The sequence below is a fragment of the Macaca nemestrina genome, chromosome 10, assembly GCF_043159975.1.
Source record: "Macaca nemestrina isolate mMacNem1 chromosome 10, mMacNem.hap1, whole genome shotgun sequence".
In the NCBI taxonomy this organism is placed as follows: domain Eukaryota; kingdom Metazoa; phylum Chordata; class Mammalia; order Primates; family Cercopithecidae; genus Macaca; species Macaca nemestrina.
In genome coordinates this window covers 9,133,847-9,159,820 of record NC_092134.1, presented here as the reverse complement: position 1 = coordinate 9,159,820, position 25,974 = coordinate 9,133,847, and the positions used below count along the sequence as shown (strand labels likewise).

Below are 25,974 nucleotides of genomic sequence, written 5' to 3'. Positions count from 1 at the left end.
CATGTCCCTGAGCACAAATTAAGTGAAAACATGGCAAACACACTTTTTTTTTTTTTTTTTTTTTTTTTTTTTTTTTTTTTTTTTTGAGACGGAGTCTCGCTCTGTCGCCCAGGCTGGAGTGCAGTGGCCGGATCTCAGCTCGCTGCAAGCTCCACCTCCCGGGTTTACGTCATTCTCCTGCCTCAGCCTCCCGAGTAGCTGGGACTACGGGCCAGCTCGCCCGGCTAGTTTTTTGTATTTTTTAGTAGAGACGGGGTTTCACCGTGTTAGCCAGGATGGTCTTGATCTCCTGACCTCGTGATCCGCCCGTCTCGGCCTCCCAAAGTGCTGGGATTACAGGCTTGAGCCACCGCGCCCGGCCCATGGCAAACACACTTATTTGATTTCAGATAATTTATAGCCAGTGGGATAGGTAATGATTGGATTGGTTGGTCTAGACCAGAGGTTGACAAACTTTTTCTGTAAAGGGGTAGATAGTAAATATTTGAGACTTTGTGTGGGCAATATGATTTCTTTCACAACTACTCAACTCTGCTGTTGTGGCATGAAGACAGCCAGAAATTTGTACACGAATGGGCATGGCTGTGTACCAATAAACCTTTATTTACAAAACAGATGACAGGCCAGAAGTGTGTGTTGTCTTAACAAAAGGCTTCTGTGAAAAGTGCAGAGATGGATGTGACAGTCATGTTCGGGTTGTGGCTCAACCACACCTAGGACACTATGACCACCTTCTCAAAGGAACACAGGTGGTCTGGGTGTGTCTCTAGGAGGGCTACTAGGTTGGAGGTGAATGGAAACCAGGACATAATTATGCCAGAGAAGAGCAGAACAAAGGAAGCATGATAGAACCATTTGAGGCACTGTCCTGTGGGAGACAGCTGTCTCAGGACCCGTGCAATCCCTGGTGGTGATTGGTGCCTTGATAGGGAGGGGGCCTTCACTGCTTTACAGTCTTTGCTGGATGACTGTGGTCACTTGAACTCTAAGATGATCAGCCTCTTTCCTGTCAAATGGGAACTGTTATCTTCCCTTCTTCCACCCCAAGGGCATGGTAGACCCTGTGGCAGCGAAATGAAACACTTCATGATGAGATGAAAGCATATTGTAAAGGACAAATCTCTCTGCTAATACAGGGCACTATTATCAGGGTTTCCTCACCTGCCAGATGTATCATTCATCAGAAGATGTTGCTCAATCCTCTTTGGGCAAGAACAGCTTTCCACTAACTTCCATTTAAATAAACGAACCCTTGAAATGCTTTGGAATGCTGCTTTTTTACAGGTGGAACAATACAATTTGAATAGTCTCTTTGAGAAATATGTGCCCTATCTCGTGGATGTGATAGTGGAAGGGATAGTGGATGGAAGACAAACAGAGAAGCTGAAGACAATAGTTCCTCAGACAGACCTCAATATGGTAAGAAACGATCCCTGCTGTTAGCAAAAAGAAATTCTTTCCTAAAGACAGGCTCACAGTAGGGTTTTAAGGGGAGTGAAGATGCCAGACAGGGTAAACAGTAGCATTGTTGGTCAGTGCCAAGGAGGGCGCCATGCTTGCTTTTGTGCAAGTCAAGATACTGGGTTCCCTCTGTCGGAACCAACGTGATGGGTCATATGCTGCCCTCGCTCTGGGACCTGGGATCCCAGGATTTATGACTGGAATGGACTCTGCGGGGGTGGACTGTGGGGGTGGACTCTGTGAGCTGAACCAGATGTTTTCCTGTGAACCAGGTAACCCAGTTAGCCAAGATGTTGGATGCGTTACTAGAAGGAGAAATAGAGGACCTCGACCTGCTGGAGTGCTACTTCCTGGAGGCTCTATACTGCTCTCTGGGAGCCTCCCTGCTTGAGGATGGAAGGATGAAATTTGACGAATATATCAAACGCCTTGCTTCTTTGTCTACTGTTGACACAGAAGGAGTTTGGGCCAACCCTGGGGAACTGCCAGGTGGGAACCGAGTGTCGCCTGTTTCCCTGCTCTGAGTGCCTTTGATTAAATTTCTAGAGGAAATGAACAAGCTTTTCCACATTTCTGTCTGTCTGAGTTTTCCAGGTTGTTTGCTTCTTTAGAGAAACATGCAATGGTCAGCGCACATGACGGAGACCCCAGAAGCAGTTTAAATGCATCGGCTGCTGTGGTAGAAGCCCAAGCCCTCTGGATGGTCTTTCTGGATGACAGTCAACTTCTCTTGCCTCAGCATAGGCACTTGCTTCCTTTGCTCTTTAAACTTGTCACATTCTGCATGACTTTGAGTTTCTTCTCCTGTGGGCTTCCCTATCTGTTTTTTAATTTTTATTTTTAACCACCTCACTCCATTTCCACCGTATAATTCATCTGCTGTATTCCTGACTATTTGCACAGTAGACAATCAAGAGTGGATTTGTAAATTGTTCATAGGAAATCATAAAATTAACATTTTATGTTTTTGCACAAAAATGTGCATCTTCAGTGAATCATCCATGATGAAAAAGATGCATTCTCCAAGGTCTACATGCAGTGCTAGGACTCTTCTTTGTCCATCTCTTATTGCTATTTGAGCATGGCTTGAAATATAGATGGCTTTTGAAGTTGTATTTTATACTCCTTACCTGGTGGTCTTTTTAAAGTTTAAAATGAAATGACCTCTGGTCTTTCTAATGGAGAGTCATGGAGCAAATCAAAGATGTTTTACAAGTCCCTGCTTTATTCGGCGGGAGTCTGAGTGCACTCTTCCAGAGCTGAAGTCTCCTTTGGGGGAGTGCTTTTCTGCTCCGCCGGCCACGCTGGCTGTGCACTGCTGCCGCCTACAATTCCCTTACTCGGAGACGATGTTGGCCTGCTTCCCTGGCTTGCCTCCCTCATTTGCCCTCATCTTGGGGGCCTGAATGGCCCGGTGGGCATCCCATTTCCTGACACCTGCTCACAACTCCAGCCCTCCAGGCCCTCGAGCACACCCTTGACGGTGACCTCTGGCACTGTCATGTCTGTGTCACGAATCCTGCTCTCCGCCTACTCTGCCTCTGTGACTCGGGCCACTGTGCTCCTGTTTGGCCTCATGGGGATGGCCACTCTGTTGCCCCAGTGTCTGCTGTCGCCTCAAGCGCCCATACTTGCCCCTTCCCTGCATCCTCACTTCCTTGGCTGGTGGCCTTCACTTCAGTCACTCTTGCCTGAGACCCCCAAATGCCTTGCCTAATTGTCCTGTTGAATCCCTCTGAGAAAACCCCAAGTCTGTCTTCTCGGCCTCTCTAGGGGCTGACAGGGAGAGGACCATGCAGCCACAAAGACAGATGTCTCCATACATCCCAGTCCCCAGCTGGCACCCTCACTCCTGGCTCCAAAGGAGCGTTGGGCCTTTTCCCCACATCTCCACCCTGCCCCTCGCCTCTCTCTGCAGCTGATCTTTCTTCCTGCTTCCACAGGAACAGCAGCAGCTGTCTGATAGGAAGCTCTCCTTCCAGCGGAAAAGCCCACAGCTCCCGTCTTCAGCTTTCTCCTTTTACAGTGGAAGAGGACACCCCCACTCCACCTCAGCCAAGGCCAACCCAGCCCCTTCCTCCTTCTCAGGCTCCTCGTTCCATCTGAGTCTCTCTCTCTCATCTTCAGTCTCCCCCTCTCTACCATCCCGTCAGCTCTTAGACACGCTCAAGTAAAGCCTCGCATGGCCTGGGTGGAGGCAATGGTGATTACCTGGGCACCCGCAGCTTCCATCTCTCCCCTGCCCCGCCTGGGTTGCTGCCTTCCCGTGTTGTCCGCTGTTTCTGCACGTCTCCCGCTGCAGCACTTACGGCTCCATACTGAAATGGCCACTTCTTGCCTGTATCTGTCCCCCACCTGGCCCTCCAACAACTGCAAGGGTAGGGACCAGGGCTCTCTGCTTCGCTATTGTATTCGCAGGGAAGTGTATGTCCAGTGAATGGGAAGCATTAGTTGAAAATACTCAGAAAGTGCCTGACCAGTGCACGAGTCACATTAGTGACTGTCCCGTGAACAAGAAACATAAGCTCCAAATACTTAGTATGTGTCCAGTGATGAGTAGCGTTAGTTCAAGGTACTCGATATCTGTCCAGTAAAGGAGCAGCATTGAAGTACTCACTATGGCCTCCTTGTGGTACACGCAACATTAGTTCATTTCAAGCATGTGCCAGAACCGGTTTTACATTTCCATGTTTATGATTGAAGTGAAATCAACCATTATTTCCTGCAGGTCAACTTCCAACCTTGTATGACTTTCATTTTGATGACAAACGGAATCAGTGGGTCCCATGGAGTAAATTAGTTCCAGAGTATATTCATGCCCCCGAGAGGAAATTTATCGACATCCTGGGTAAGTCATAGTCAAATCCTTATTCCTGGGTTTAGGAGTGTGTGATCCTCACTCTAGGAGAAGGCAGAGAAGATCTCATGGCTTCTCTGGTACTCGAAGTCCCACGCAGAGAGCTGGTAGAGAAGAATTGAAGAGGGTGAGCCGTGGGCCCTCCTGGGCACAGAGGGTGGCCCCTTTGGTATTTTTGTCAGCTGCTGGCTCTGAGTATCTTCCGTGGCTCTTTCCCCAGCAGGCCGATCCCCACAGGTGGATGAGATGCTGTTTCGCCTCCCCTTGCCTTTCCCTAGGCTCATCTTCAGTCCACAGAGCTGTCTGGGTGGGGACCAAACGGCAAGGAATGAGGCAGTGTTTTATAAAGGGCGCTCACTTGAAAAGCTGTGTGCCATGGGCGTTTATATACTGAGCCACATTTAGAATGCACCCCTCTGGCTATTTAGATAAAATATGGGCTGAATAATTTCACAAAGCATGTGTCTGACTTTGGTCCATTGAACTTGTAGAGTGGGACGTCCCTGTTTTCTCAGGAGTCCATCAGGATGAAAATATGCCAGTGCAGGAGGGAGCCGCACGTGATGCTGTGGTTTCACTGTCTCTTCAGAGGAAGGTGTTGGTCAGGAAGTTAAATCCCGCAGGGGTCTGACTGATGTCAGCAACAGAGAAGCTGAGTTTTTAATATCCTGAGTATAAGTCAGAATTGCATCTTAAAAACAGCTTGGGTGTTCTAAACCTGGACTGTGGTGAGGATCGCACGGCCGTAGAACTGTGCCAAAGTCAATAAATTATACACTTAAATGGGTGACTGTTTCTGAGGTCATGTCTTGGCCTTTGCTGCTGTTTTTTATGGGATCTGTGGGGTTCTAGGACAATTCCACGTTGCCCCCAGTGCTCACCCTACAGGAGCTACTGAGATGCCCCTGTTGTTAATATCTATTTTAGTTCACACAGTGGATACCACTCGGTCTACCTGGATATTGGAACAAATGGTTAAAATTAAGCAACCTGTTATTTTTGTTGGTGAATCTGGTACTTCTAAGACAGCCACTACCCAGAATTTCCTCAAAAATCTGAGTGAAGAAACTAACGTAAGTCATTATTTATATGAGTTATCTATTGCTGTGTAACAAATTACTCCAGCGCATAGCAGCTTCATACAACAAACACTATGATCTCACAGTTTCCGTGGGTCAATTATGTGGGAGTGGCTTACCTGAGGGTTTCTAGCTCAGGCTCTCATGGGATTGCAGTCAAGCTGTTGGCCAGGGCTGTAGACATCTGGAGGCCTGGCTAGAGCTGGAGGATCCTCATCTGAGATCCTCATCTGAGATGGCTGAAGGCTGGAGGCCTCCATTCCTCACCCTGGGGCCCTCTCCACGGATGGCTTGGGTGTGCTCAACATGGTAGCTGGCTTCCTCCAGAGTGAGTGCTTAAGATAGGTGGCAAAGCAGATGCTATGATGTCTTTTATGACCTGGCCTTGGAAGTCACATACCTTCCCTTCTGCCCTAATCTATGGGGGAGACAGAATCCACCCTGTACACCCTGATACAGTGTGGGAGGGGCCTGCACCAGGGCGTGGACACCTGGAGGCGAGGAGAATCTGGGGCCCTCTTAGAGGCTGGCTGTCACATTATTCACCATCATTTTTGGGTTTCTAAAACTTTTCAAGTGTTTCCTTTCCTTCCTCCAGTCAGTTACATGTCCAATTTGTAGGAGGTCGGATATGTACCCAGCATGGAGTTTGCGGGGTGCATAGGACAAGTGAAGTGAACAAGCTGTGAAGATCTGTTCTGTAGGGATTCGCAGGCAGTGGTAGGATAAACATGGAGATGTGCACAGGGAGCATGGCAGGGTTTACAGCCAGGGGGACCTACGGGTTTGTGGAGTCAGGCACTAGGATGACGCATTTGGGAGCCTCCGTCACAACACCCCTCCCCCAGGACTCTGCAACTGGTGCTCATCAGCCCGGCCAGGTGCACCTGAACGCAGTCGCTTTAGCAGGGCACACATTCAGCTTCAACACGTTCAGCTCGTGTGCACCTGCACTTTGGGTGCCCTACATGGAGAGGGTTCTGGAAGGCAGAGGTTCGTTCTCAAAGTATGGTCCCCAGACTGGCTGCCTCAGCATCACTGGAAACTTGTTTAAAAGATCCCAGAGGCCAGGCGTGGTGGCTCACGCCTGTAATCCCAGCACTTTGGGAGGCAGAGGCAGGTGGATCACGAGGGCAGGAGATCGAGACCATCCTGGGTAACACAGTGGAAACCCTGTCTCTACTAAAAATGCAAAAAAATTAGCCAGGCATGGTGGCGGGCGCCTGTAGTCCCAGCTACTCGGGAGGCTGAGGCAGGAGAATGGCCTCATTCTCCTGGGAGGCGGAGCTTGCAGTGAGCCAAGATCGCGCCACTGGACTCCAGCCTGGGTGACAGAGCGAGATTCTGTCTCAAAAAAAAAAAAAAAAAAAAAGATCCCAGACCGCCAGGCATGGTGATTTGTGCCTGGTAGTCCCAGCTACTCAAGAGGCTGATGAAGGATCACTGAGGCTGTGAATTCACAGCTGCAGTGAGCTATGATCGCACATCACTGCACTCCAGCCTGGGCAACAGAGCAAGACCCTATCTCCTAAAAATAAAAAAAAACAAAACGCACCCTGATCTACCAAATTGGAAACTCTGGGAAATGGAGCCCAGCAAGGTGTGTGGCACATGCCCTGCAGGTGGAGCTGATGCATAATTAGTTAAGTGTGAGAACCACTACTCAAGGGGCTCTCGCCAGCCTAAGCATGGCAGGAGGGCTGAGGACACATGCATGAGCATCCAGGGGGCTTCCCTCACCCTTCCCACCAGCAGTTAGTCCCAAAGCCTGAACCACTTGTTCGTGCTCTCTTTGACCTGTTTCGATACAGCCAGCATGATAGTGATTTATGTTTGAATATTGTCATATTGAAAATACTGTTGGATATTGCATCTCATACGATGCAATTACTCTATGAAGTAGTCCAAAAAGATGTCATTACAATCGTCTTACAAGTGAGAAGAACAAGGCTCTGAAAGGTTGAATGACTTTTTGGAAGTCACCTTGCTAGAACTGTGCAGAAACAAGACCCTCAGTCTACTTTCTTCTGTGTCACATTGTCCCCAAGGCTCACATGTGACAATTCGCTATTGACTCATACAATCTGCTGAAAGGAAAGAGGAACTCTTGCTTTAGCACTTAGAAAATAATGAAGCACAGACTCACACTGGGTTATTAAAAAGTTAGTTCAGAGGGATTTGCAAAATAGTTGCTAACTTGTGTGCAAATGTTGACTGCTGTACCCTGAAGAAAAGGATGGCTTTTCACATCATCTCTTTCTGCTTCAGATTGTGTTAATGGTCAACTTCTCCTCCCGCACCACGTCCATGGATATCCAAAGAAATTTAGAAGCAAATGTGGAAAAGCGAACCAAAGATACTTACGGCCCGCCCATGGGAAAACGCCTGCTGGTGTTCATGGATGACATGAATATGCCAAGGGTAGTTAGACGCTCAAGCAGGTGGAGGGATGGGTCAAGACAGTGCTTGTGTTTGCATGGGTGTGTGTGTGTTAGAAGTGAGTATGAGAACGTTGATATTTACCTCTGTGCAATGTCTGCAGGGCGCAGGCTGCAGGGAGCCAGCCTAGGGCAGAATGTGCCTGGGATGCTGTTCTTACACAGAGGGACCTTGCCCTGACTGATCACGTTCCCTAGTTTCTTAGAGGAGGGAAGCAGGTAGCTGGCAGCCTTTGAACTAAATTCAGTATGTATTTGAGGAAGTAGTTTCTAAAGGAGCTCTTCTTTAAATTAATAATACTGATGTTGGCTCCGTGTACATGGGAGGCATCAGGGCAGATACTTCCCAAGAATTCCGCTGGACTTTTTGAGGAAGAGAAACTTTGGCTGCCTTATGAGTATGTTTCTGGGGTCACAGCCTGAGAAGTACAAAGTTTTCTTAGCATACTAGAATTAAAATTTACATTATTTCATAGAACCATTTTTTTTTCTGAAAGTCTATTTCCAGAAGGACAGTATGCAAAGCCAGAATCCATCCATCCATCCATCCATCCATCCATCCATCCATCCATCCATCCATCCATATGTTCATTCATCTATCAGTCTATTCTTCCCTTCATCCATCCATGTGTCTGTTTTTTCATCCACCTATCTGTTATTTACCTACCTATCTGTTCATCCATCCAACCATCCATCTGTCCATTCACTCATATATTTATTAATCTATCCATCTATTCTTCTCTTTGCTTGTCTGTCTGTTTTTCCTCTAGCTGTCCATTTATCCATCTACCCGTCTGTTCATTCACCTGTCCATCCATCCATCCATCCATCCATCCATCCATCCATCCATCCATATCCATCCATCCATCCATCCATCTCCATCCATCCATCCATCCATCCATCCATCCATCCCCATCCATCCATCCATCCATCCATCCATCCATCCATCCATCCGTCCATCTGTCCATCTGTCCATCCATCCATCCATCCATCCATCCGTCCATTCAATGGATGGGCCCATCTGTCTGTCATTATCAGTGTATGAATTAATTACCCAATGTCTTTGCTTATGTTAAATGAAGAAAGGGACAAATGCTTGGCTTAAGGCTTGATGCTTTGTAAGCCCCTGAGTTGAAACAGGTGAAACCAAGAGAAACAGAAGTGTCGATGTGTGGACAGGCATATCACACCCCCGGGTGGGACTGCACTGTTGACTTCTTGTCTGTCCATCTGTCCATCCATCCATTTGTCCACTTGTCTGTCTGTCCATCCATCCACCCATCCATCCATCTATCCATCTGTTCATTAATTGAATTAACATATATTCATTCAGCCCTTCCTATGAGACTGGTGCTGTGTAGTCAACACCTATGCAGTTCCTGCCCTCATGAAGCTGTAGTATCGTAAGGGAGACAAACTTCAAAAAACACAATCACAAATGGATATATACAGTTGCAACCTTTGAGAAGCCCTGTGAAACTGAAACCAAGGTGCCCTGGAGAGTGACGGGAGAAATGAGCTTGAGTTAGGATGGTCAGCCAAGGCCTCTCTGACTCCCGCTTTGCGATACTACTATTCTCTTTTCTTTTTTATAAAAATCAAGGTGGATGAATACGGCACGCAGCAGCCAGTTGCCTTGCTGAAGCTGCTGTTGGAAAAAGGCTACTTATATGACCGTGGGAAGGAGCTGAACTGTAAAAGCATTCGAGACCTTGGCTTTATCGCTGCAATGGGGAAAGCCGGAGGAGGCCGCAATGAAGTTGACCCGAGATTTATTTCACTATTCAGTGTCTTCAACGTGCCGTTTCCTTCAGAGGAGTCTCTGCATTTAATTTATTCCTCCATCCTGAAAGGCCATACCTCGGTAACTTGATTTTAATTAGAAGTCTAAACCGGAAGACCTCGTGTTGGGAGGAAGCATACGCAGGGCTGACTTACCCATTAGGCACAGCGGGGTCAAAGCCTAGGGCCCTCAATACTTTCAAGGGCCTATGAAAATGTTTTAATTTCTTTCAAAATCAGAAGAAAAAAAATCCTCTTTATACAATGTCATTATAAAATGTAGTTGTAATGTGTTTTTATGGAGGAAGGGGTCCATGGAGGCAAAAGTGCCTTGGGCTCGTGGGAGTCCTGATGTGGCCCTGAGGTGCTCATGCCACAGTGAGTGACAGCGAAGAATCAACTAGCAGGCTGAGGCCCTGGAGTCAGTCCCCTTCTGCTCCAGGATCAGGTCCCTTGAACTCTCCTAACCTCGTTCTCATTTGGAGCGGGGAGATCATGACGGTCCCCACCTCACTGGGTTTTGGAAGGATGAAAGGAGAGAAAATGTGTGTAAAGGGTGTCTAGTGCACACTGCCTAGTGCATAGCAGCTACTCATTAGTTGCTAGTTACTGCTGTTATTATTATGGTTTAGTTGGCTCCTCCAAATGGAACCCATTCATTTAAACAACCATCTTCTGATCTGGCGTTTCCCTGCTAAAGCGGGGTCTGCACACTTGGAGGCTCCAGGGGCCAGGTGGGTAAGATAAAGGTGTGGAGTGGTCAGGCATGACCAGTAGGAACTGTGAGCACCTGGCCCATTCATGCCCTACCTGAAGGCATTTGCTTTCAAAACTGTGAGGTCTGTGCTAGTCAAAACTCCCACTGAGGGCTGGTTGGGGGCTTTGGTTTCACATCATGTTGACTTGTTAGTGTGAAAATCTAGAGCAATACAAACAAATCAGGCCAGGTGCAGTGGCTCAGGCCTGTAATCCCAGCACTCTGGGAGGTTGAGGCAGGTGGATCATTTGAGGTCAGGAGTTCAAGACCAGCCTGGTCAACATGGCAGAACCCCATCTCTACTAAAAATACAAAAATTAGCTGGGTATGGTGGTGGGCACCTGTTGTCCCAGCTACTTGGGAGGATGAGGCAGGAGAATTGTTTGAACCTGGGAGGTGAAGGCTTCAGTGACCCAAGATTGTGCCATTGCACTCCAGCATGGGCAACAGAGTCTCAATCTAAAATAAATAAATAAAATAATTTAAAAAAGTAAAAATAAAAAATAAGTAGTAAAATTCACATAATGGCTGGGCATGGTGGCTCACACCTGTATCCCAGCACTTTGGGAGGCTGAGGAGAGTGGATCACTTGATCCCAGCAGTTTGAGACTAGCCTGGGCAATGTGGTGAAACCCTGTCTCTACAAAAAATACTAAACAATTAGCCAAGTATGGTGGTGTCCTGTAGTCCCAGCTACAAGGGAGGCTGAGATGGGAGGATCACTTGAGCCCAAGAAGTGGAGGCTGCAATAAGCTGTGATCATGCCACTGCACTCCAGCCTGGGAAACAGAGCAAGACCCTATCTCAAAAAATAATAATAATCACATAACACAAAATTAGTTATTATAGTCATTTTAAAGTATACAATTCAGTGGCATTTAGTCCATTCACAGTGTCGTGCAACCGTCAGTACCATCTAACTCCAGAACATTTTCATCACCCCGGAAGGAAACCCATACACATTAGCACTTACTCCCATCCCACCTCTCATTCCCAGGAACCATGAATCTACCTTTTGTCTCCATGGAGTTTTCCATGTTGGGTATTTCATATAAATAGAGTCATAAAGCACGTGACTTTCTGTGCCTGGCTTGCTTCACTCCACATCATGTTCTCAAGGGTCATCCGTGCTGGAGTGTGTGTCTGTCAGTGCTTCATTCCTGGTTTGTTTTGTTTTGTTTTTTTGAGATGGAGTCTCCCTCTGTCACCCAGGCTGGAGTGCAATGGCATGATCTCAGCTCACTGCAACCTCTGCCTCCTGGGTTCAAGAGATTCTCCTGCCTCAGCCTCCCAAGTAGCTGGATTACAGGTGCACACCACCATGCCCAGCTAATGTTTGTATTTTATTTTAGTAGAGACAGGGTTTCTACCATGTTGGTCAGGCTGGCCTTGAACTCCTGACTTCAGGTGATCTGCCCACCTTGGCCTCCCAAAGTGCTGGGATTACAGGCGTAAGCCACTGTGCCTGGTCAACTTCATTCCTTTCTATAGCTCAGTAATATTCCATTGTACGGCTCTGCCACATTTTGTTTATTCATCCATCTACTGAGGGACATTTGTCTGTTGGGGGGGTGTCTTTGCATTTTTCAGACGTTTCATGAAAGCATTGTGGCTGTGAGTGGCAAGCTAACATTCTGCACGCTAGCACTTTACAAAATTATTGTGCAAGACCTACCTCCCACTCCGTCGAAGTTCCATTACATCTTCAACCTTCGAGATCTCTCACGGGTTTTTAATGGTCTTGTCCTCACTAACCCGGAGCGGTGAGTTTGGTTTATCTTACTAAAATATGCCCCACAGGTATGATGGTTTTCTTATTCTTTTAAGACAGAGGACTTATCGATGGATTTGATGAATCATTGTATGAATTAATTACCCAATGTCTTTGCTTATGTTGAAGAAGAGAGACCAGTGCTTGGCTTAAGGCTTGATGCTTTGTAAGCCTTTGAATTGAAACAGGTAGAACCAAGAGAAGCAGAAGTGTGGACAGGCCTATCATACCCCTTGGGCAGGACTGTGTTGCTGACTTCTCGTTTTCAGTTCTGAAGTTGGAATTTGCCTGCCTGGAGCCTTTTGCTCACATAACTCAGTCGTTGCTGGTTGGTTATAGGATGTGTGTCTTTGTGAGAAGTAAACAGAGGACAGAAAGGATTTAAGTCATGGTATAAGGAAATTCCCCATTAAAACTAGGCTTGGCCGGGCACAGTGGCTCAAGCCTGTAATCCCAGCACTTTGGGAGGCCGAGACGGGCGGATCACGAGGTCAGGAGATCGAGACTATCCTGGCTAACACAGTGAAACCCCGTCTCTACTAAAAAATATTTAAAAAAAAAACAAACCAGCTGGGCATGGTGGCGGGCGCCTATAGTCCCAGCTACTCGGGAGGCTGAGGCAGGAGAATGGCGTGAACCCGGGAGGCGGAGCTTGCAGTGAGCCGAGATCCGGCCACTGCACTCCAGTCTGGGCGACAGCGAGACTCCGTCTCAAAAAAAAAAAAAACAAAACTAGGCTTATACCTTCACGTGAATGTCTACTTTAGTCTGTGTGGATTTGCAAGCATAGTCCAGTTATGTGGATTCATATTATGAATCCAGAAGATACTGAAGAATGAGTTGAGAATTTTGCATGTATCCTGCTCTTTGGTGCCTTGAAACATGTAGAATGTCAGGGGCGGTCAGGAGAGGGCAGCTCCAGGTGTTTCAGGTGGAGTGACAGTTCTTTGCTAGAATGCAGGGAAAGTTCTAGAACTGAGGCCAGATGGAGTTGGCTCTTAGAAAAAGGAGGTGTCGGCCACTACTACTGTTCTTTCCTACAGTAAGATAAGCTACGGATGATGACTTGACTTTATTAGCTTCTGTTGGATTCTCTGGTTAGATTTCATTAACATAAGACTAGGGGGCAGGACTGGAGAAATGTTGGGCTTTTGTTGCACCCTGTGTGTCTGTCTGAATGTCACAGCCGTCAGCCCTGGGATCCTGCAGGTGACTTCCTGGCTGACTTTTGTCCCTTCCATTCTGCAGATTCCAGACGGTGGCCCAGATGGTGAGAGTCTGGAGGAATGAATGTCTGAGAGTCTTCCACGACCGGCTGATCAGTGAAACAGACAAGCAGCTGGTCAGTACCTCCAGTGCACCAGCAAGTGCAAAGCTCAGCCAGAAAATTCTTCTCAGGAAAATAAACAAGCGCCAAATGTGTTTTTTATATAGGACACAAATTGCAGAAAAATAGGCACGAGAGGTCAATGGGGCAAAGGAGGGTGGGTTGGTTATTAAGCACCTTGCAGCAACTGAAAAAAAAATAGAATGCAAATGATTTTAGATAATAATAGTGTATCCTCTGTTCCTAACAAGTTTTAGCCCATGTACTGTTGTTGAGTTTGGGTCCTTAAGTGGGCGTCTGTTTCAAGGTACAACAGCACTTAGGTGATTTGGTTACGGAACATTTTAACGATGACGTGGAGGTGGTGATGAGGGATCCCATATTGTTTGGAGACTTCCGGATGGCTCTGCACGAGGGAGAACCACGCATTTATGAAGACATCCAGGACTACGAGGCGGCCAAGGCTCTGTTCCAGGTGGGGATGAGCCCCACCCTGTCCATGGGCTCGCTTTCTCCTGAGCATGGGCCAAGCAGGAGCTGAACATGGCGTGGGTGCCCAGGAGCCTAACGCCTGTGGCTCTGTCTGAGGGCTTGAAATAAGGACTTGTGTCTGGTCCAGTGGTTCCCACATCCAGCATGCTTGGGAGTGACGTTAAGAAATTGTTAAACAGACTCCTGGGCTACCCCGTGAGATTTGCTGCACTGGGTCCATGGAGGGTCCCCAATTCTGGTGCACAGCCAGGTTTGGGAACCGCTTGTTTGACTCCCTGATATTCATTTCATTTAATTCATGAGATGAGCCTTGTTACCTGCTTTGGGTCGCTGCTGGCCAGTCAAAGCCCATCAGATGAAAATCTTGATTGTGAAAGCTAGATTAATCTCGGAGACCCAAACAGTTTAATTATTTTAACTACTGTAGATGTTCAGAAAAATCTCTCTTCCGTTCTTAATCTCCTCTGGACAAAAGGAGGGAGTCTGTCTCTTAAAATCCAGTGATCCTTTAAAACATTATTTATTTATTTATTTACTTAGAGACAGGGTCTCTCTCTGTCACCCAGGCCACAGTGCAGTGGTATGATCACGGCTCTCTGCAGCCTCAACCTCCTGGGCTCAAGTGATCTTCCTGCCTCAGCCTCCCAAGTAGCCGGGACTATGGGCACATATCACCGTGCCCAGCTAATGGTTTTGTTTTTATTTTTGTAGAGGCAGAGTCTTGCTCCATGGCCCAGGTTGGTCTCAAACTCCTGTGCTCAAGTTATCCTCCCTCCTCAGCCTCCCAAAGTGCTAGTATTACAGGCATGAGCCACCGTGCTGGGTTTTAAATTCTATTTTTTAAAAATTATTATACTTTAAGTTCTAGGGTACATGTGCACAACGTGCAGGTTTGTTACATATGTATACGTGTGCCATATTGGTGTGCTGCACCCATTTACATTAGGTATATCTCCTAATGCTATACCTCCCCCCTACCCCCACCCCACAACAGGCCCCTGTGTGTGATGTTCCCCTTCCTGTGTCTCATTGTTCATTTCCCACCTATGAGTGAGAACATGTGGTATTTGGTTTTCTGTTCTTGCGATAGTTTGCTGAGAATGATGGTTTCCAGCTTCATCCATGTCCCTATAAAGGACATGAACTCATCCTTTTTTATGGCTGCATAGTATTCAATGGTGTATATGTGCCACATTTTCTTAATCCAGTCTATCATTGATGGACATTTGGGTTGGTTCCAAGTCTTCGCTATTGTGAATAATGCCGCAATAAACATACGTGTGCATGTGTCTTTATAGCAGCATGATTTATAATCCTTTGGGTATATGCCCAGTAATGGGATTGCTGGGTCAAATGGTATTAATAGTTCTAGATCCTTGAGGAATTGCCACACTGTCTTCCACAATGGCTGAACTAGTTTACAGTCCCACCAACAGTGTAAAAGTGTTCCTATTTCTCCACATCCTCTCCAGCACCTGTTGTTTCCTGACTTTTTAATGATGGCCATTCTAACTGGTGTGAGATGGTATCTCATTGTGGTTTTGATTGGCATTTCTCTGATGGTGAGTGATGATGGGCATTTTTTCGTGTGTCTGTTGGCTGCATAAATGTCCTCTTTTGAGAAGTGTCTGTTCATATCCTTTGCCCACTTTGTGATGGGGTTGTTCGTTTTATTCTTGTAAATTTGTTTGAGTTCTTTGTGGGTTCTGGATATTAGCCCTTTATCAGATGGATAGATTGTAAAATCTACCATGCTGGGTTTTAACTTCTTTTTTTTGTTTTTAATGCAGGAAATTCTTGAAGAGTATAATGAAAGCAACACCAAAATGAACTTGGTTCTCTTCGACGACGCTCTGGAGCATTTAACCCGGGTGCACCGTATCATCCGCATGGACCGCGGCCACGCCCTGCTGGTCGGGGTCGGGGGCTCAGGGAAGCAGTCTCTTTCGAGGCTGGCTGCTTTCACAGCCGGCTGTGAGGTCAGTCCACGTACCCTCCCAGAAACAGGTTTATGATGCCAGTTTCTGCGTTTGGTAGTTCATGTACATATTGGAACAATCCACAGCAGATTATAACATGATGTTTTCATAGAGTGTAGAGATGGGTGTTTTGGTTTGTTTTATTGTTTCTTGTTTTTGGCGTGATATTACTATGTTTTAACTGAATAGCCAAAGCATCTAAGTACAGATGTTCTTTGGCTTAGGATGGAGTTACATCCTGATAAACTATTCATAAGTCAAAAATATTGTGAGTTGAAAATGCATTTAATATCCCAATAAACCCATCGTAAAGTTGAAAAATCCTAAGTGGAACCATCGAAGCCGGGGACCATCTGTATTGTCTTGTTTTTAGGATGGAGAATGTCAGATCAAGTTAGAAAGTCAGATACAAGCAAATCCTGTGAACGGTGATGTGTGTTCATATGGGGAGGGCTTGGCCCAAACCTCAGTGGACCCATCATATGGGGCTGGCAATTTGCTGGCTGCCATATCTGCACAGCCTGCACACACAGATCTGGGTTAATCTTAGAATCTTGTATTTTTAAACAGCTTTACTGAGATCGAATTCAAGACCATACAATCCACACATTCAAAGCATACAAGCCAGTGCTTGTTGGCACATTCACAGATCTGTGCAACCAGCACCACTGTCTACTTTAGAACATTTCTGTGGTGTCGGCCAGGCGCGGTGGCTCACACCTGTAATCCCAGCACTTTGGGAGGCCGAGGCAGGTGGGTCACTTGAGGTCAAGAGTTCGTGACCCTTGCCAACATGGTGAAATCCCATCTCTACTAAAATAAAAAATTATCCAGGCATGGTAGCACGCATCTGTAATCCCAATTACTCAGAGGCTGAGGCAGGAGAATCACTTGAACCTGGGAGGCAGAGGTTGCAGTAAGCTGAGATTGTGCCATAGCACTCCAGCCTGGGAGACAGAGTGAGACTCTGTCAAAAAAAAAAAAAAAAGAACGTTTTGTGGTTTCAAAAAAAAGAAATCCTATGCCCTTTAGTGATCACTGCCCTAATCTCTGCACCCTCCCCTCATCGAGCCCTGAGCAACTAATGACTAATCTACTTTCTGTCTCTATAGGCTTCCTATTCTAGACTTTCATGTGAAAAGTGTGTGTGTGTATTTTGTGTCTGGCGTCTTTCTTTTAGCACAATGCTTTCAAAGTTCACGTTGTAGCATGCATCGGTATTTCATTTTTTTTTGCCAATAGGAGTCGCTCATGTGGCTATGCCACGTTTCCTTTATCCACTGCTGGGCCTGTTTGTTGTTTCCACTTGTTGGCTTTTGTGGACAGTGCTGCTGTGAACTTCCATGCACAAGTTTCTATGTGGATGTGAGTTTGCATTGCTCTTGGGTACGCTCCTATGAGTGGAATTGTGGGGTCCTATGATAACTCTATGTTTAATCGTTTAAGGAACCTCCAGGGTGTGGCTGCACCATTTTCCATTCCTATCAGCAGCATCTGAAGGTTCCCATTTGTCCACACCGTTCTTAGAATCGTACAGGTACCTCCTTGCAGGTTGCACATGTAACTCATCCGCAAGGGGCCTCTCGAAGTGGAGCAGACACTGTGCATTGAGATGTAATTTGAAGAGAGTCATCTTCCTGATTCACCCTTTTCTCCCCGACCCTTGATTAGTTCTCTGATATCTGACTTCTTCCACTATTAGGGTCTTCCTTTATCCAAAATGCCTGTTTTTGCCTCTGGTTGCATGATACACATGCATGCTTATAATATTTTCAACTTACAATGGATTTATCAAGACGTAACCCCATCTTAAGCTGAAAAGTGTACACTAAAATGCAACTAGTACCTAACAGCGGCTGTCTTTAGGTGATGAAATTACAGACGATCTTTATTTTCTTTAGACATTTCTGCATTGCTTGAATTGTTGCAATGAGGATTATTCCATTTAGAGAGAGAGAAATGAATCCATAACAATACTGATTCTTACTGTGTGCAATGGACTGAAGTTTTGTCTGTGCCTGTTCTGGGTGTGTGGTACAGGACAGGATCTGTATTCAGCCTCAGTTCTTCTCAGACACTTGGCCACCCCTCACGTCTACCTCAGACCCCTTTGATAAGTCCACCTTTAGAGAAGATACTTCTTGCGAAAGGGTCATTTTCATGACCCTTCTCCTAGCAAGCAATAGGTTTTTTTCCCCCCCAAGATGGAGTTTCGCTCCATTGCCCAGGCTGGAATGCAATGATGCGATCTCGGCTCACTGCAATCTCTGCCTCCCCGGCCTCAAGCGATTCTCCAGCCTCAGCCTTCCGAGTTGCTGGAATTACAGGCACACGCCACCACGCCCGGCTAACTTTTGTATTTTTAGTAGAGACGGGGTTTCACCATGTTGGCCAGGCTGGTCTCGAACTCGTGACCTAAGAGGTATTCTTTTGCACAGACTTTCTTGTTTGTCTTCAGCCTGTTTTCTGGAATCAGATTTAACTCAGCATCATCGCCATTACCACAGAGAGTCTTAGGCAGTTCAGGCTGTTGTAACAAAGTGCAGTAGAATGGCTGGCTCATGGACAGCAGGCGTTCATTTCTCACCATTCTGGAGGCTGGGAATTCCAAGATCAGGGTTCCAGCATGGTCGGGCTCCAGAGAGGGCCCTCTCCTGGGTTGCAAATGTCTGGCTTCTCATGGCATCCTCACATGGATGAATGAGAGCAAGAAAAGTCTTTGGGATCCCTTTTATAAGGGCACTAATCCCATTCGTGAGGGCTCCACCCTCATCACCTAATCACCTCCTAAAAGCCCAGCTTCCAAATACCATCACATTGGGGGTTATGATTTCAACAAATGATTTTTTTTTTTTTTTTTTTTTTTTGTGGGGAGAACAAACATTCAGTCCATTGAACGGAGTAAGAATCACTATTGTGATGGACTCACTCATTTCTCTCCCTCTAAATGGAATAATACTCACTGCAACAATTCAAACAATAGAGAAATGTCTAAAGAAAATAAGGACTGGCCGGGCGCAGTGGCTCAAGCCTGTAATCCCAGCACTTTGGGAGGCCGAGACGGGCGGATCATGAGGTCAGGAGATCGAGACCATCCTGGCTAACACGGTGAAACCCCATCTCTACTAAAAAATACAAAAAAAAACCCAACTAGCCAGGCAAGGTGGCGGGCGCCTGTAGTCCCAGCTACTCGGGAGGCTGAGGCAGGAGAATGGCGTAAACCCAGGAGGCAGAGCTTGCAGTGAGCTGAGATCCAACCACTGCACTACAGCCTGGGCAACAGAGCAAGACTCCCTCTCAAAAAAAAAAAAAAAAAAAAAGAAAAGAAAAGAAAATAAGGACCATTTGTAATTTCATCACCTAAAGATCGCCACTGTTAGGCACCAGTAGCATTTTAGTGTATACTTTTACTTTTTAAAATTCTTTTTCTGTTATTTTAATTTTTGGTCTGGGAATCAACGGAATAATGTACACTTTTCAACTTACAATAGGGCTGTCTCAATAAACGCATCATAAGTTGAAAATATTATAAGCTGAAAATGCACTTCTGATTTATATATTCAGCTTACAATGGGTTTAATCTGGATGTGACTCCATCGTAAGTTGAGAAGTGTGCTGAAAGTGTAGTACTTTTGTACCATGGTAAAGTCAAAAAATTCTCAGTTGAACCAGAGGAAGTCAGGGACCATATGTGCATTCATATACAAACATATTTCCTTCTTACCAGCAATGGGTTAATGTTATACGTAACTTATGTAATTTTTCCCCACTGTATCACTGCCTCTTTTCAAGTCAATGAATATGTATTTACATTGTCTTTGGAAACATTGGACAGTATTCCATTGTTTGGATATGCCACACATAACCCATTTCCAATGGCGGGCATTAGGTTTGTCCTTGTTTTCTTATTACAAACAGTGCAGTGATTAACACCTTTGTTTGTATATCTTTGAATATAGGATCTTCATAGGATCACTTTCTTTAGAAACTGGTATATTGGCAGGTTAAAGGGTATATGTTCTTTTAAGGCTTTTGTTGCACTGGAAAGGTTGGACCTAAACTCATGTGGAGCTTGCCTCCTTGGAGTGGAAAGGACCTGGGGATGCAGGACAGAAGGAAAGGAAAAAAGTGTCTTTATTAACAACCAATCACCCCACCGCAAAGGATTATGCTAATTTATGCAACTGGCAATGTCTATTTTCACATATTCTTGCCAATACTGGATATTGTCATTCTGATATTTGGTAAGATTATAGGTGGAAAATATTGCAGTTTAAATGACCCTTTCTCCAATTAATAGTGAAGTTTGAATATCCTTTTATACAATCATTGGACATTTACCTTTTCTCTTTTGTGAGTTGCCTCTTTATATACTTATTGATTTGTGAGAACTCTTTATATAGGAGAGCAATCACAGCTCATTCAGTGAATCCAGCTTCCAATATTTCACAAATATTGGCCTTTTGTTTGAGGTATTTGTAAAAAAGGGAAAAACTAATATGCTTGATCTACCTTTAAATCTGATGAAATACATAATTGAAATCATTCATTATTAAAATGTAACTGTTTTGCAATTGTTTTCCACAGTTTTCTGTAGGATAAGACATTTCCCACTAGAAAGATTTTTTGTTTTGTTTTGTTTTGTTTTGTTTTTCCCTGTTGATTTGTCCAGGTAAATCTGAGGCATTTTCCCCTGAAGTAGCGCCTCGAGGAACAGCAGAGAGGATGCTGAGGGACAGAGATCTGGAGGAGGTTGAGAACACACAGGGCTGTGTCTGGGCCCTAGGAAGTGAGGAAGTGGAGAGGGTTGGGTGGTGGGGTCAGAACAGGTGTTCAGAGAGTAGTGCCAGGAGCTGCTGGGGAGGGGAGGCGGCTGCACTTGGGAGGGGTGAGGAAGGTTTGCAGGCGACAGGCAGAGCTAGAGACCAGAGTCTATTGGCCAGAAGGTCTCCTGGTTGCCGTGCGTGTGGGTGTGTGTGCACGCACGTGTGTGTGTGTGTGTGTGAGCTTGTGTTCTAGTGCATGCCAGGGTGCACTAGAGTGTGTGGCTGAGTGTGACCGTGTGAGCGTGACTGTGTGTGTGACAGTGGGAGTGAAGCATGTGTATCAATGCATAGGGTTGAGGGAGGTAGGGAACAGAGAGAGCTCAGTTCCTGGAAATCTGACATGTTTCTGACAGTCACTGGTTGTAATGAAAGTTTTAATTTCTACTTCTGAGAGAAAAGAAACACTTGAGCCGAAAAAGCATGCTTTAAACTTACGTCCTTGTTCACATTGACGTCGATTTCGTGTGTACATTGATTTCCTGTCAAGAAGTTAAAGTGCCTGTTTGTTTCTCCCTGTGTGCATCTTCCCATGGGGTCTGATTTTCTGTAAACTGCAGTATATGACTGGCGCTCACCTCGGGGTGCATTCTTCCCCACTTTCCTCTGTGGCTAGGCTCATGGGGCTTCCCCCTCCTGTTCCACGACAGGGAGTCCCTTCCAGACTCTTCTTTCCTGACCCACTTCCTCAAGTTTGGACAGACCCACGCCCTCTGCACTCTCCTCCAGCATCCCTGCCCCAGAGCCTGCAGGGAAGGGAGGCTGGTGATGGTGACGCCCGTGTGCTCCATGTCTGTGTTACAGGTATTTGAGATCCTGCTGAGCCGAGGCTACTCGGAGAACAATTTCCGGGAAGACCTGAAGAGCCTCTATTTGAAACTCGGGATCGAGAACAAAGCGATGATCTTTCTGTTCACGGATGCCCATGTGGCCGAGGAAGGCTTCCTGGAGCTCATCAACAACATGCTGACCTCAGGTACAGCCAAGGCTGGTGCCCGCTGTGGCCAGCTCCCTGCTCAGCTCTGAAGGGAGGTCGCTTTCTTCAGCAGTTACCACCTCCAGACTCTGTGGGCAGCCCTGTCCAGGTGTCCCTGTTCCTCCCTCACAGTGGGCCCCTGAGATGGGTCTCATTATCTTCCTTGGCTCCTCCTGTCCTGGAGTCTGCCAAGTGTGCCCCCTTCTCTCCGTCTGCGATGATGGCAGTGCCCTTGCAGTAAGAACAGGTGGTGTCTGGGCGTCTGGCTGTGCCCCGGGCCGTGCTAAGTGTGCATCATGCATTCCTGTCTCCACAAAAACCTGATGAGAGGCCAAGTGTGGTGCCTCCCGCCTGTGATCCCAGCACTCTAGGAGGCCAAGGAGGGAGGATGGCTTGAGCCCAGGAGTTTGAGACCCCGTCTTTACAAAAGTATTTTTAAAAAGTTAGCCAGGCATGATGGCATGAGCCTGTAGCCCCAGCTACTCAGGAGGCTGAGGCAAGAGGATTGCTTGAGCCTGGGAGGTTGAGGCTGTGGTGAGCCATGATCATGTTATTGCACTCCAGCCTGGGCAACAGAGTGAGACCCTGTCTCAAAAAACAAAACAAAACAAAAACAAAAACAACTGAAAAACAAACCTATTAGGGAAGGCACATGTCACAGCTGAGGAAACTGAGGCCCCTGTAGAGGGCTGAATGTAGAAGGCTGAATGTAGAAGGCTGAATGTCGAAGGCTGAATGGTGGCCCCCCGAAAGACACATCCTGGTCCTAAGCCCCTGGAACTTGTGAATAAGACCTTTGTAAGAAAAAGAGTCTTTGCAGATGTAATTAAATTAAAGGTCTTGAAATGCCTTCCTGGATTTAGGGTGGGTCCTAAATCCAGCGACAGCTGTCCTTGTAAGAGAAGGCAGAGGGAGATTGAAGACACAGAGAATAAGGTCCCATAAAGATTCCCACAAGCCACAGGATACCTGGAGCCACCGGAAGCCAGAGGAGGCAAAGAAGGATTTTTCCCCTGGAGCCTTTGGCAGGTTACCCTGAGACCTTGATTTCAGGCCTCCAGAACTGCAAGACAGTCGGTGTCTGTATTTCTTGTCTTAAGCCACTCGCTTTGTGGTAATTAGTCATGGCTGCCCCAGGAGGTGCCACCTACCTTATCCAAGGGCACCTTGCTGGGAAGGCACTGAGGTGGGACTTGAACACAGGACTTTTAACATCTTAGCCGCGCTCACAACCCCTTTACTGTGTTGTTATCTTGTCTGCCCTGGGGCCCTGCAAAGATCCCTGCTGACTTTGCCTGGCCTAATGGCTTCCAGGGACCTCTTTTCTTTCCCAGGGACCTATTTCATTGATTGCTTATTTGTTTCAGGACCTGACCACATTCATTATTATATTGCCTTGTTATTCATCGAGCCCTAGCCTCCCAGCGTTTACTATAAAAAAATCTCTAACATAACAGTGAGGCTGAACGAATTTTTTCTGTGAACATCTGCCGGCATGCCATCTAGATCCCTCCATTCACGTCTTACTGCACTTGCTTTGTCACACATGTAAACAGCTTTCCTTCCCTGTTTCTACCCATCTCATTTTTAGATGCTTTCAAAGTCAATTGCATGTCACTACTCTCCCCGCTAAATGCTTCTGTGTGGCACTATGTAGAGTTCAAGTTTTGTTTAGTGTTTTCTTTTGATGTAAAAATTATGTACAGGGAAATGCACAACATTTTAAGTGTATATTTGCTGCATTTTGATCATTGTGTTTTAAGTCACTTCCGTTTCAGTGGGTTGTCGGCTCCTTGAGAGGAGGGATTGTGTCATCCACCTGGATTTATTCCACAGTGTTTATTCCAGACGCTGGGTTTGGTAGGGAATAAGACGGTCATGACCTCTGCTCTCCTTGGAGCTTACATTTCAGCGTGTGAGTGGGCTGGTTAACGACAACAACAAATATACAAACAGGTACAGCAATGGCAGGTTGTGGCAAGTGTCACGAGAGCAAAGGGGAGGTGCTGTGAGAGAGTGTGGGCAGGAGCCATCTCAGGGCTGACAGGGAAGGCGTCACCGTAGACTTTTCAGCCGAGGCCTCAGAGGTGGTGTATGGTCACACTCCCTGTGGTCGCTGTAGCAAATTTCCCCAAACAGCACAGATTTATTACCTCAGGCGCCTGGGGGTCAGAAATCAGAAAAGGGTGTTAAGGGGTTAAAATCAGGGTGTTGGCAGGGCTGGTTCCTTCCAGAGCTTCCTGGGGAGACTTTGTTTCCCTGCGTCTTCCAACTGCTTCAGGCCACCCTATCGTGGCTCCTTGGCTTGCATCCCTCCAGTATCTGCTTCTGTCATCCTGATGCAAACTCAGCTGCTTCTCTCTTGTAAGGACCCCTGTGATTGTCTCCAGCCCACCTGGATAATCAAGAGCATTTGCCGCATCTCACCATCCTTGACCGCGTTACATCCACAAAGTCCTTTTTGCAGGAAACGTAAGGAAACCTGTTGGCAGGTTCCTGGACTTAGGATGCCATGGACACCTTTATGGAGCTGTTGTGCAGGGATCGGGATGGGGTGGAGGGGTCTGTGACGTGGAACCTTGTGGGTCATTTATAGGAGATAAGATTTTATTCTCGGTGCAATGATGTAGTCTAGATTTATGGGTTTTTAATTTTTTTATTTAATTAATTATTTCAGAGACAGGGTCTTGCTCTGTTGCCCAGGCCAGAATGTAGCGGCATGATTATAGGTCATCGTAGCTTCCAACTCCTGGACTTACACTATCTTCCTGTCCCAGCCTCTCAAGTAGCTGGGACTACAGGTGCCTCCCACCAAAGCCAGCTAATTAAAAAAATTTTTAAAGAGATGGGGTCTTGCTGTGTTGCCCAGGCTGGTCTTGAACTCCTGGGCTCTAGTGTTCTTCCTGCCTCAGCTTCCCAAAGTGTTGGGATTACAGGTGTGGTGGCATTTGTTGACTGACTGCTGATCACAGTTGGGCCAAAAGGGCCCCTGGCGAGTAACTGCCGGATGGTCTGATATCTAACAGGGGAGTCTTTGGGGCTCAGGCAGGGGACCAAGGCTGCGCCCAGCTAAAATTTGTTTTTAAAAGATCCCTCCAGTGGCCCGTGGGGACTAGATTAGAGGGGAACAGGAATGGGAGAGGTGTCCAGTTTGGAGCTACCCCTGCAGTGTAGGCAGGAAGTGACAGTGATTGGAGGAGGGTGGGGCTCTGGGGACAGAGAGAAGCGGGTGGATTCACGAGGTATTCGGGAGGCAGAGCCAACAGGACTTGGATGGATTTGGATGTAGGTGAGTGGGGGGGGGGGTGGGTATCAAGGGTGACTCCCAGGTTTCTGGCAGAGCGAGTGATCAGTGCTTCCATTCGCCGAGATGAGGAAGACCAGGTCTGGGCTTGTGGCATTGGCAGCGTGTTGAGTTTGCTGTACTAGGTGAGCAATGTGTGAATGTGATGTCGCATAGTGGATTAGTTTGCTGGGTCTGTCGTCACAAAGTGCCACGAACTGGGTGGTTTAAAACAACAGAAATCTACTCTCACAGTTCTGGAGGCCAGGAGCCCAGGATCATGGTGTTGGCAGAGCCTGTTCCTTCTGAGCTCTGGGTGGGGGAATCTGTGTTGCTGGTGGCTGCTGAGTCTTTAGTGTTCCTTGGCTTGTAGGCACAGCACTCCTATCCCTGTCTTCGTCGTCACGTGGCCTTGCCCTTGTTCCTCTTTGTCTCTCGCAGTCTTGGGAACGGTGTCGAAGATCCCCAAGACCATCCCAGCTCTGTGACTCGCTGGGAGGACTCGCAGGACTCAGCATGTGGTCCTGCTCACGACTGTGAGTCATTACAGCAAAAGGACACAGAGCAACATCAGCAGCGGGAAAAGGCACATGGGGGACCCTGGGGAAGACCAGTCTGAAGCCTCGGAGTCCTCTCCCCGGGGAGTCACACAGGACACGCTTAATCCCCCAACATCGAGTTGTGGCAACTCTGTGAAGTACTGCCCACCAGGGGAGCTAGTTGGAGACTCAGTGCTCTGGGATTTTCTTGGGGTGCTCATGTAGGCACCTCTACCTGGCATGTGCCAAAATCCTGGATGCCCAGAGGGAAAGCGGGTAGTCAGCACAGAATATGTTGCATACACAAGCAGTGTATACAACAACATACACAATGGCTAGGTTGTTCTTGCCTTGCTATAAAGAAATACCTTAGACTGGATAATTTATAAAGAAAAGGTTTATGTGGCTCA

At 46.8% G+C, this 25,974-nt stretch overlaps 1 protein-coding gene across 7 annotated transcripts in view; it reads left to right on the top strand.

The window, feature by feature from the left end:
* The window catches only part of LOC105495444 (dynein axonemal heavy chain 10), a 177,910-nt gene that overhangs the window by 108,935 nt on the left and 43,001 nt on the right, over positions 1 to 25,974 (top strand). For 6 of the 7 annotated variants that reach the window (XM_071070839.1, XM_071070841.1, XM_071070842.1 and 3 more), the window contains 11 exons: positions 1,285 to 1,419; positions 1,734 to 1,950; positions 4,190 to 4,309; positions 5,246 to 5,391; positions 7,666 to 7,818; positions 9,439 to 9,699; positions 11,965 to 12,137; positions 13,394 to 13,487; positions 13,780 to 13,947; positions 15,755 to 15,943; positions 21,571 to 21,742. In XM_071070839.1, the coding sequence (XP_070926940.1) occupies positions 1,285 to 1,419; positions 1,734 to 1,950; positions 4,190 to 4,309; positions 5,246 to 5,391; positions 7,666 to 7,818; positions 9,439 to 9,699; positions 11,965 to 12,137; positions 13,394 to 13,487; positions 13,780 to 13,947; positions 15,755 to 15,943; positions 21,571 to 21,742 (1,828 nt within the window). The remainder of the gene's footprint in view (positions 1 to 1,284; positions 1,420 to 1,733; positions 1,951 to 4,189; positions 4,310 to 5,245; positions 5,392 to 7,665; positions 7,819 to 9,438; positions 9,700 to 11,964; positions 12,138 to 13,393; positions 13,488 to 13,779; positions 13,948 to 15,754; positions 15,944 to 21,570; positions 21,743 to 25,974) is intronic. The other variant, XM_071070840.1, reaches the window with a different exon arrangement.